The sequence below is a fragment of the Drosophila subpulchrella genome, chromosome 3R (genome assembly GCF_014743375.2).
Source record: "Drosophila subpulchrella strain 33 F10 #4 breed RU33 chromosome 3R, RU_Dsub_v1.1 Primary Assembly, whole genome shotgun sequence".
Classification (NCBI taxonomy): Eukaryota; Metazoa; Arthropoda; class Insecta; order Diptera; family Drosophilidae; genus Drosophila; species Drosophila subpulchrella.
The window spans coordinates 4,345,651-4,357,487 of record NC_050609.1 but is presented as its reverse complement, the minus strand read 5'-3'; the positions used below and the strand labels follow the sequence as shown (position 1 = coordinate 4,357,487).

Sequence of the window (11,837 nt, the reverse complement as noted above, 5' to 3'; positions counted from 1 at the left end):
AACGTTCATTAATCATACGCCACTTGGCAGCGGTCGGAATTATTTTGGATATGGGGCCAGGGATCAGGTTAGTTAGCAAAACCGGGTATGTAACCGGGAATGCGCCTTCAAATCTGACAATGCCAAGTGCCAACTGCCAACACGAGGCACACATGGAGGCCAAAGGCCGTCAGATCTGGAAGCCCGTAGCTGCACTGAGCGAAATTGTATCTTGTTGAAAACAAGCATAGGTGTTCCCACACCAACACCTGTTTCAAAGTTTTATGATCCACAGATACCAAAATACTTACAATTATTAAATTGTTATAAAATGATTTTGAGGATATACAAAAAAATTTACCGGGAGTATATCATCATGTTTTTATATCAGATGAAATAAGGTATTTTTTAAAGATACATATTTAAATAAAAAAATCATATTAAGGCCAAATTTGCAGTGTACCATTATTACTTTAAGATCTGTGCACTCGCAGCACTTTAATAAATAAATCGCAATTTGCTTCATTTAATGTAATAAGCCACCTTGTCAAAAATGTATTTTACAATTCAAATTTATTTTGTAAACCTAAATCATTCCTTTATCGATATCCTTTTGATTTCTCGCAGTGCCCTTGACAATGTTACGTGTGTATCTGTGGGCATTAGTGTGAGTGTCCCAGGTAGTTAGTTAATTAATATTCCCGTTGCCGCACGTTTCATGTTTGCATTAATTTGGCAGGTAACTTGTCAACATTGTTGTTGCTGCCGCTGTTGGCCCTTTTGGCCTGATGAGGATGTCGGTGATGCCGGGCTTTGTCTAACAAGCTGCGCACACACACAGATACCCACTCACACGCTCACGGGGCGGACAGGCATAGACAGAGTCACACAGATACAGACGAACACCCACACAAGGGCACGCAGCACGAAGCTGCTAAATGTATGTTCTTAGCTTGTAATTAGCAAAGATCGAAGTGATTTAATTACTTGGGCAAACTTTTAACATTGTCTACATGGCATACAAAAACTTGGCTGCATAATCAGGCCGAGACGTTTGCCGAGCTGTTATCGATATCACTGGATATTAAGTCTTGTTTACCCGGCTTATAATCAAATGTGGTATTCTTATCATCGATGCGAAATGAATGTAATTAGAGTTTGGCAATTGCCGTCGTCAGCGCTCTAATAAGCCTGTAATTAAGCACTTGGTCGGGCTCAGAAACCCTGAAAGTTTTTAGGGGTGGCAAGAGTTCGTCTCCAGGGGCCGGAATTCCGGATAAATGTATCCAGATATACACTCACATTTTTCAGCAATATGGTTTTCAAAAAACCAAATTTTATTTTTGACTCTTTCTATGTGCTAATTAGCAATGTGTGATGTGATACTTGATTTGAACATGCCAAAAGTCAGACCTCTCACCATCATGAAAATCCTAATGAAAATCGAATGAGGCATTTCTGACAGCTCTGTGAAAAGGTTTTGCAACATGAGAATCGTATAAACGCAGTAACAGACACCCACCCATACAAACACGGGCTAATCAGGCTTATTTGTTCTGTCTGTGTGAGCCGGGCTGACTTTTTGCCAAACTGACTTTTATTAAAAGCGACAAAAACACAGCTAACGATTGCGCATACGCCGCGTAACCCGCCCGCTCACCAAAAACCCGATTCTAAACTCTGTCGCCCGTTCAGCGAGTGTTACGCCGTGCTTTGCGGCTTCGCATGTACAAGTAATCTAATTAGTTTTATGCTAATTAGCACGCGGCTTTAATTTAATAAATTATTATAGCGCATTATTTGGCCAAAACTACACGCAACCCGGGTGGTGAAGAGGAGTGGGGGCATTGGAATGTTTACGGCTCGACTGATTTGCGTTGTCATTTCGCAAATCGCTGGGTAAAGCCAAAGATTAGGTTATTTAAAGCGGCTTAAAGTCCAACTCAATTGATGCGAAGCTTCGTTGGTAAATGTTTAAATTACAGTTGGTGTTTTCTATAGAATTTAATTTTGAATAGCACTAATAGGATTTATTAATATGGGATTTTTAAATATGAAAAAGGCATTTTAGATTTCAACATTACTAGTACATTTAATTAAAACATTGGCTTCGCATTTAGTTATTATTACATGTGCGCAATTTAATAAACTGATCAAGCTTCAAAGACGGCAAATGGACGTTAAACTTTTAGCTGCTAAGAGGAACACGATTTAGAGTTTGTAGGCCTGACGCATCATTAGATCGAAATAAGTATCGTTGTCGATCGAAGCGCTGATCGAGGCATAGTAGTTGATGAACTCCTCCCTGGTCACAACACCATCGGGATTGGGAGCTCCGTACTCGAAGTTCTTCAGGAACGCCGTGAATATCTCAGCCTCTGTCATTTCGCCACTCTGGTATTTCGGATGTTCGCGCACCGAATAAACATTCTTCAAATCGGTAACAGTAATTTGGCCATCGCCATTGGCATCCATCTTGTCAAAGGCTTTTTCGATAATGCTGATACGCGAATTATTCATGGGAGGCTGAAAAATATAATATATAAGCAAAAACTTCTTTCATTTAAATTTACTGCTTTATTACCCGCAGTTTTACCAGGAATTCTGTCATATTAATGTTGCCACTTCCGTCTGTGTCGATGCTGTGAATTAGGGTAAATACTTGATTTAGTTTAAAATACTTCAGCTAGCATCCCCTCAACTACTTATTTCATTTTCCAGCATAAGTTGAAGAACTCAGCAGACCTCGTCGGCTAAGCCCCAAATCCCTATTTGTCATTTAAATTTAAATTGAAAATTACCAACCTGGTGAACATTTCGTCGATTTCGGAATCACTCAGCTCCAGACCGATATCAGTGACTCCTTTTTTGAACTCCTCGGCGCTGAGAGTTTTGCTGCCATCGTCGTCCATCACCCGAAATGCTCTGGAAATGCAAAAAGGAAGACCGGAACGGGAATGGCAAAAATAATTCTCAATATGAATGGCAAAATGAAAATATATTCCTATTATTGCCATGGGACAAAGCGAGCCGGATAAGAATATGCCATTGATAGATACTCGGAAAAGTGGGTGGTTTATCGGTGAGGAGGGGGTAGGGGCGCTCATTCAGCTATGCATTCGATGCATTGAATTTTCCGGCTGGCAAACAAACAAATTGCATAAATACAAATGAAAATGCGCGCTCACGAGGACGAGGCCAATAGGCGCAGCCACCATCCGACCGACAAGCCAACAAACAAACAAATGCACACACCGTACATATGTTGCAGATGCGAGGATTTTGTACAAAATGTCTATATATTCAAAGCGGGAAATTGTTAGCAGACAGCCGGCCGGGAAAAGCAGGTGGAGGCGGTGAAAGGGGCAGTGGGCGGAACAGGTGCTAGCGGTTTTTCTCTCCTCTGCTCGCAGCTCAAATTGAAATAAAAACTAGCAGTGGGCTGAGCAGAATACTGTGGGGATTGTGGAAAGAGGGCGTGGCAGGTGCCTGCACTGGCAACAAAAATTCTATTTCAAACCTCATAAATGGAGGCTTTGGACACTGATTTAGACGTGGGATTCCTTTGTGAGTGCTTGTTCAAACTCTGTAATAATTTGGATTAAAATGATTCTTTTAAACAATATTTCCAATGATTTTCAGAATGGGAACCCAAAACTGAATTTATAGATCTCATAACTTTAGTTATCGGATTCCGATTTAGACGTGGGATACCTCTATGAATTTGTTGTTGAATTCTCTCATGATCCGCATTTAAATTATTCTTTTTAACAAGGGTCAAATTTTTAATCCATTTTTATGTTAGATTTTTCCGTAATTCCAATGGTTTTCACTAGGGAACCCAAAACTGCACTTCTAGATCCCATAACTTGAGTTATTGGATTCCGATTGTGACGTGAGATACCTCTATGAAATTGTAGTCGAATGCTCTAATAACCTGGATGCAAATTATTCTTTTTAATGGGAGTCCCATTTTTAACCCATTTTCATGTTTGATTTTTACGTAATTTCAATGGTTTTCACATGGGAACCCAAAACTGCACTTCTAGATCCCATAACTTGAGTAATTGGATTCCGATTGTGACGTGAGATACCTCTATTAAGTTGTGGTCAAATGCTCTAATAATCTGGATCCAAATTATTATTTTTATTGGGAGTCTCATTTTTAACCCATTTTAATGTTCGATTTTTACGTAATTCCAATGGTCTTTATATGGGAACACAAAAATTGCACTTTTAGATCCCATAACTTGAGTTATTGTATTCCAATTTAGACGTGGGATACCTCTACGAAATTGTGCTCGAATGCTCTAAAAATATGGATTCAAATAATTCTTTTTAAGGGGAGTCACATTTTTAACCCATTTTCATGTTCGATTTTTCCGTAATTCCAATGCTTTTCACTAGGGAACCCAAAACTGTACTTCTAGATCCCATAACTTGAGTTATTGGATTCCGATTGTGACGTGAGATACCTCTATGAAATTGTAGTCGAATGCTCTAATAACCTAGATTCTAATTATTCTTTTTAATGGGAGTCCCATTTTCAACCCATTTTCATGTTCGATTTTTCCGTAATTCCAATGGTTTTCACTATAGGAACACAAAAACTGTACTTTTAGATCCCATAACTTCAGTTTTTGGATTGCGATTTAGACGTGGGATACCTCTATGAATTCGCAGTTGAATTCTCTAATAATGTGCATTTAAATTTTTCTTTTTGACGAGGGCCCAATTTTTAACCCATTTTCATGTTCGATTTTCCCGTAATTCCAATGGATTTCACTAAGGGAACCCAAAAACTGCCTTTTAAGATCCCATATCCTGAGTTATTGGATTTCGATTTAGACGTGGGATACCTCTATGAATTCGTAGTTGAATTCTCTTATAATCTGCATTTGAAAGGTTCCTTTTAACGAGGGTCCAATTTTTAAACCATTTTCATGTTCGATTTTCTCGTAATTCCAATGGTTTTTACTATGGGAACCCAAAAACTGCCTTATAAGATTCCACATCTTGAGTTATTAGATTCTGATTTGACGTGGGATACCTCTAATAATCTGCATTCAAAATATGCTTTTAAGTCATGGTTCAATTTTTAACGAATTTTCATTTTTTAATGTTCCTTATTTTTAAAAGATTTTAGAATGAGACCCCAATATTCCGCTACTAAATTCCTTAACATTGTATTGTTCTTTTTAATATTTTATTATTTTAATTTTAAAAAGAACTAACCTTTGATAACTTGAGTAATTCAATAGATTACGATATAATATATTTCTATGACTTTCCTCAGAGTGTAGCTTTACTCGACAGCAACTACAGAAATCCAATTATGTTTGTTTGCATTCAGTCAGCGATTTTTGCCACTCCCCCCAGTCGCCGCCTCCCGTTTCCAGTCTTTCAGCGAGCGTCATAGTTATAGTTTTTCTATTTTCTATTTTCCCCTTCTTTTTTTCTGCCCAGCCTGCACACACTTGAAAGCGCTTTCGAGAATGTTAGTTCAACATGCACTCGAACCTCGGCATGCTCGTATTTACATGCGCCTAGCTGAGCCCTAACTTAACATCATCATCAGCAGGAGCTGAATCAGAAGCAGCGGTAGCTGGAAAAGCCAGCAAAGTTTCAGTTTCATTTGCCATATTTTCCTGCCGAGCCTCGACCATCTTCACCTACCCTTCCTTTGGCCATATGTTCTCGGCCTCGTCACTTGTCGGACCCTCAACGATTTCATCAATTTAATACTCCCCCTCGGGGAAGTGGTGCCTCACAAGGGGATCATCTGCAGCTCAGGTGAATATAGGGGGATTTCTGTTCATATATCCTGCACTTGACCATATCACACATTTCGGGGATAACGAACCTATTGACCAAATCTTATATGCCCTAGTCTAGGGATGAATGGATTTGGGTCTGGCAATACATTATTCTAGATCAATTGATTGCCAAAGTAAGTGATATATAAGGGGCTATTGAATTACATGTATCAGATTTCATAATTCATATTCAGGTATACTCTTCTATTTTTAGGGAATTAATACTCCGCCTCAACCAAACCCCACCAAAATGTGTGCAGATAAGAAACAAATAGAAAACAATCTACCGCATGGAGCTCTCTGGTTATGGTACACACACAACTGGAGCCATTATGTAAACAAGCGGCCTCAGCTAAGCCTAAGCCTCTGATTCTTTGCCAAGTTAGTTCATTGAATCGGGGGTAAAAAGGGGGCTTTCTACCATGGCCAACTCACCTGGACAGACCCAAGATGCCGGTGGCACCACGACTGAAGCACTGTAGGCGCAATTTGTAAATTGGATCCTTCTCCAGCCCGTTGGCCAACTCCCGCCTGGCCAGATTCTTCAGGTTGGCCTCCTTGGAGTAGGCGTTCTCGCGATGCATCTGCGAAAATAAATTCACGTATTCAAATCCTTTGAAGATTTTAGAAAAAAAAAAACTTTTTGAAACCACTATAAATTAAAAAATTTGAATAAGTAAGTAATGCATAATGTTTGTATGCCGTAAAATTTTAAAATGTAACCTTTATTGAAAATAAGGCTAAAGAACGAATGAGTTCAAAGTTAAGAAATATTTTAAAAAATACATTTTTAATAAGGTTTTAAATCAAAAGAAAGGCTACCTTAATGTGGATACTTAATATTATAAGTCAAAACTTTAAATATTTACTTGATAACCACAAGTAGGCACTGTCAATAAATTTAAATGCCAAGCAAAGCATCATTTGATGTTTAAATATGGCCTGAGATTTGTATATTAAATGGAAACATGTTTATCATTCCATCATTGGTTTTCCCTCGGATTTAATTAACATTTCACTTCCCTTTGTTGTCTCTAAGCTTGCTTATAAGCTGTCAATTGCCCGCGGGCGATTAACGAGAATTTGTTTGATATTTAATTTTTGTGTTTATGCTGCTACAATAATTGTCAGCTCGGCAAATACTTTTCGGGCCGGGAAATTCGATGGGCGTTGGTTGCCAGGCTGCGACAGCCATGGCCGAGGGCTATTACACCCGGAATTGATTTACTTTAGCTCAAAGGCGCCTAATTACACTTGAAGGTGGCGCACAAAGCCGTCGCCCAATGCCCCTGAAAAACCAAAAGCCTCTTTGTAATTTACCGAGTTGATTTAAATTTTAAATGAATGTGGCCAAATATGACTTGTCAGTCACTTATGGCGCATTCCATTCACGGTTCAATGCATCGATAGGCTTGCCAGCAATTCTCTGTCTTAATTGTCGATCTTAATCAAACAAAATCTTGTTTAATCAAAATGTGCTCTAACAGCTCTGCTTTAAAAGGAGTCTTGATAAAAGAACCATTCTGAGCAATTTAAAATTTAAGGAACTGTGTTGTTACGCAAACAAGCATACACTTCAAAAAATATTCTCAGTTATGAAGAAATTAGTTATTTTTAAATCAATAATTTAAGAACTATAAATAATTTGTTTGGAATTAAAAAATAAATTAAGTCATTTAAAGTTCAATAAAAAGTTTACTATTATAACTATTGAGCTCAATTCCGTTACTTAAAAAAAAAAAAAAAAATATTTCAGTATAGATTGAAAAAAATATTATTATAGTATGTTTATATACTGTAGTTATTCATTTGCTCAAAGCTTTATGCAACGGTTTTCTCACAGTGTGGCTTAGAACGCCTACGTGTGCCCACCTTTGCCATCACATTAGATTGAATAGATAGTCGGGTGGGGGGCTAAACTCTGACCAGGTGGCACTTGGCTCAATGAACTGTGACGACTCGAGGTCCAACTAGCTTGATTAGCACTCAATTCGGGCGGCGAGGGTAAGTGTGTGCACTCACCTCAATATTTCACGCATCACTTCGCAATCATAATAGTTTCGCCTCGATATGTGTATGAATTTGCGATGAAAACATCTGCGCATCGCTATTGACTCGAAAATACGTGGGAATTTAAGTGAATTTGATTATGAATTAGCAAAGTAGTCATTTATTTTAGGATTACTTGAACTTTTTCTACTTATTACTACTATTTTTATGTCACCTATAAGCCTAGGTTTTTTCGTAACGCTTTATTATCTTTCCAGATTTTATAAGAAAGCTTAAACTAACAGAAACAATATGTAAAAATATATTTAATGTACATATAAAATTATATGTTTTATATATAGCTCTGACTAAAGCATACTTTAATCAGCAAACGGATCTTCTAAGGATTACAATACTCGATATGTATATTTCATTTAAGCAAATCCTTGACCTGCAGTAGTATTTTCCTTTGATTTATTGATTCGTGTAGTCATCGCCGGTAATGAAGTAAACAGACCCTGAACAGTCAAATGTTTGTCTTTCAAATCAATAACATTGATTTGGTTATTCAGAAGGCAACGAAAATACAGAATTTCAGGGGAAACTTGAAGCCTTGACTGAGAAAAAGGGCGGAAAAATAACATCGATTGATGTGATTTGAATAACTGGCATGTCGGGCTGAGTAAACAACCTCACAAAGCTTTTACCTCAACTGTTTTTTATATCTACACAGTATAATTATACATCCACTGGGAGACCCGTTTCCGATGACCCCGTTAGATAGTCTGTTAGACAGTCATGACTAATGCGGCGTGAGTAATGAACGGTGCCCTAATTAGCAGCCCCAGGTGCCACTTTAGTGTCCTTAGATGCCACACGCCATTCGGTCATAGGTCACTGGAAAAAGTCAGCATACCAATAAATAAAATCTCGAAAGAGGGGAAAAATGCCACTGAAAAATAATATCAAAACTTACAATAAGACTAATAAATATTTAAGCTTAAAAGTGGAAAGTTGTGTCTGGTTTATAACCAAATTAATTTTAAATAAACTATATAAGGGCACGCTAAGTTGGTCTCCCTAAAAAAAAATATCTTTTTTTTAAAAAATATTCAGTGAAAAGGGTCATTAGAAGTACACGAAACAATAATATTTTTAAATATAAAACCCTCTTAAAAATGTACTCCCCAAAATGATATAATTTTAGATACGAATGCTGTTAAACCGAAAGTTAGGTTTTCGAATGGCTGCAAAACTGTAGAGCTTTCTAAATGGGGACTTCCCGGGTACTGGCAACAAATGTTGCCGGGCAACAAATGCACTCTGAATGGCAAGCTGCAGCATCCTTGCCGGATGTCAAGGTCGTCCAGAGTATCGATTTACCCCGAGCACTTCGACCATCCGATATAATATAACGCATACGCCACGTATGCAAAAAGTGAAATGCCAGCTAACGAGGAGAAAAAAAATAGAAAGCCGAAAGCAAGAGATGCTAACGAACTGCGATAGAACATGAAAAATAAATTATGGCTTTATTGAGGGTAAGGGTAAACAAAAAGACGATTTAACACGTCAGCAGGACGCTGAGTGCGACAGGATAATGGCGACACAGGATACAGGATACAGCGCACAGGAGACATCGGCAGGGCGGCAAATAAAGCAAATAGGTCACGTTCAAAGACAACATCGATTAACCATAAATTGCGAGTTAAGCAAAAGGCAGCAAGGACAACGTTAAAAGACGGCAGATGGACCCGGGACCTGGCTGAGTTTAAGAATGATTTGTGCGTGTCTTTATGACACGACTCACCAGATTCCAGATTCAGAAACTGTTGCGGATATACACGGAAATGTATAGAGATGCGATGACATGTCGCCTGTTTCGCTAACAAGCAAAGTATCGGCTACTGACAACGCCAGCTGTCGCTCCAAAAAAAACACAAAGAATAAATGGATGGGAGAAAGCAGAGTCAGCTCAGCAAAAGGAGCGACATGTGTGTGGGAAAACTTTCACCATAATTAACAGACATGTCGATTATTTCTTTGCCACACTTTTTACCTTTCCCGGCAGCTGCTGACACTCAGTGTCTATTATTATTTTATTCCAGTTTCAACAGTTTCAACTTTTCACAATGCACAATGTCGCAGCAATACGGAGTTTTCCACGCACGTGTCGCGTGTGCGGAGCGTTGGCAACGAATGAGGAAAAGCCACCACCACCGGGCAACCACTCACCCGTTGCAGCTGTGGATAGTTTCCGAGCCCACTCCCACACCCACACCCTATTGCCATTGCCATAAGCGGCGTCCTTACCCAACTAGCAAAGTGCACAGGGAAAAAATAGGATGGCCCTCCTTATCTAATCAAAATACTATGATATCTTATTTACTTATTTCACTGTATTTGATTAGGTGAATATGTAAAAATATACAACTAAGAGAAGCAGGTACAAAGCCTTGTTTTCATTGCAGAAATTTAATCTTAATATGTTAAATATAAGATAGGTAACTTTCTTCATAGTTTAATTTTCATTTTATATTTTTGTCTGTGATATTAGAAACATAGATCTAGTAATATATATAAATCTCTATCATTTTCTTCTTTATTATTTTTCTTTAAATATAATTAAGGTACATATTATCATGTGGTTCCTTAATCCATTATAAGCAATTTATTCTCAGTATACTGTAAAGAAAGCTTGGCAACACACTTATTTTTGTGCCAATCGCCAACAGATGCATAGATACATTTTTACGCGAGCTTTTGTGGCTTGTCGCACATTTGTTTAGGTACATTTTTTTTAAGTTCCCCTTTTCCGTTTGTTATTGGGGTGCTCACCTTATTTTATTTTTGGGTGATTGGGGACGTACGAGTATCACATTTTTATGACGCGACACGGCATTATCATTACCGCTTTTTGTGGTGTCGAAGTGCATAAAATTTATGCGCGCATATCGTGCTTTCGTTATGCCAAATTGATGTGCGCTTTATGAGTAGTATATTTCATTTTTTTGATACCCTTCGAAGGGTTGCAATAGTTCGATTGATGGGTATGCTTTTATACTTTGATAAGGTATGACAAAAATAATTTTGCAAAATAATAATTTACAATTTGGAAACAAAAATACTAAAAGGTCCTAACGTATAAGAAAAAGAAAGCTAAAGGGTACTCCAATCTTCGGATTTCAGTCGTTGCTTACATCACCTACATTATTTGTGCCGATTTGATTGTTGACAATGTCACGGTTGTTAAGTTTTCTTATGAATATCAAAATATATTGCGATTGAGCAGATAAATTCAAGGAAGTTGGGCTGCAGAGAACAAAATGATTGGAACCCGAAGGGTGGGAAGGGTGGTTTGCGCTTTTCAGTCTTGTAATTGTTTTATTGAGAAATAAAAAACTAATATTTATTTAAATGTAGTGAAAGTATAAAAGGTATTATTTAAGCTTAAGTGAACCAGCAACAAACGTAAAGCTTTCTCCTCGATTTCCAACAAAATCTAGGGACAGCCTGAGCTTTAATGAGATATCTTAAAAGATACTCTTATGACATCCACATTTTTGAGGCCTTTCCTTAAATTCTAAAAATATTTGTTCACTCGTTATTATCTCCATTGTCAGTGCTCTCGTCACATTTCTCATTTGGGGTAATGAAATGGCTGCTGCTCTAATGCGGCTGCTTTCGCGTGGGTTTGTAAGTAAGAAAGATTGCCCCATCATGTGGGGGAGATTTGCACTTCCCTGTTGGCCAAACCGCTGGCTGTCATCAGCTGGCCCCTTTCCCCCGTTTACCCCTCCAAAAAAGCCACTCACTTCTTGGCCATATCATTTTTTCAGTGGCATTCTGCGTGCATGTGTGCATGGCTCGCTGCTTTTTACTGTCAACTACATTTTGTCAAATTACTTATGCAAATCTTTCAACTTTTACAAGCGCGTCGTTGCCACGACATCAGAGACACCCCCTCACCAGCCTCCTTTTTATTTTTATAACAAGGGCAGCGTAAAAAGCTCGTTTAGCGATGCTGCTCAAGTTATTTTTCCAAGAAAAATT

General features: G+C 38.2%; 1 protein-coding gene across 1 annotated transcript; it reads right to left on the bottom strand.

Annotated features, from left to right (window-relative positions):
- Window positions 1–2,044: 2,044 nt before the first annotated feature.
- On the bottom strand, window positions 2,045–9,998 carry LOC119563091 (calcyphosin-like protein). The gene is made up of 5 exons (XM_037876322.1): window positions 9,844–9,998; window positions 6,231–6,379; window positions 2,785–2,904; window positions 2,564–2,621; window positions 2,045–2,505 (listed from the first exon to the last, which is right to left on the bottom strand). The coding sequence occupies exons 2-5, from the start codon at window positions 6,377–6,379 to the stop codon at window positions 2,191–2,193; spliced, it is 642 nt and encodes a 213-aa protein (XP_037732250.1). The 5' UTR covers window positions 9,844–9,998; the 3' UTR covers window positions 2,045–2,190.
- Window positions 9,999–11,837: the final 1,839 nt, after the last annotated feature.

Excerpts from the sequence above, each read along its gene's own strand:
- LOC119563091 (XM_037876322.1), bottom strand. The coding sequence starts at position 6,379 with ATGCATCGCGAGAACGCCTACTCCAAGGAGGCCAACCTGAAGAATCTG. Across the intron at positions 2,905-6,230 it reads GGCATCTTGGGTCTGTCCAG|AGCATTTCGGGTGATGGACG; the intron begins GTGAGTTGGCCA and ends TTGCATTTCCAG. Across the intron at positions 2,622-2,784 it reads ATCGACGAAATGTTCACCAG|CATCGACACAGACGGAAGTG; the intron begins GTTGGTAATTTT and ends CCTAATTCACAG.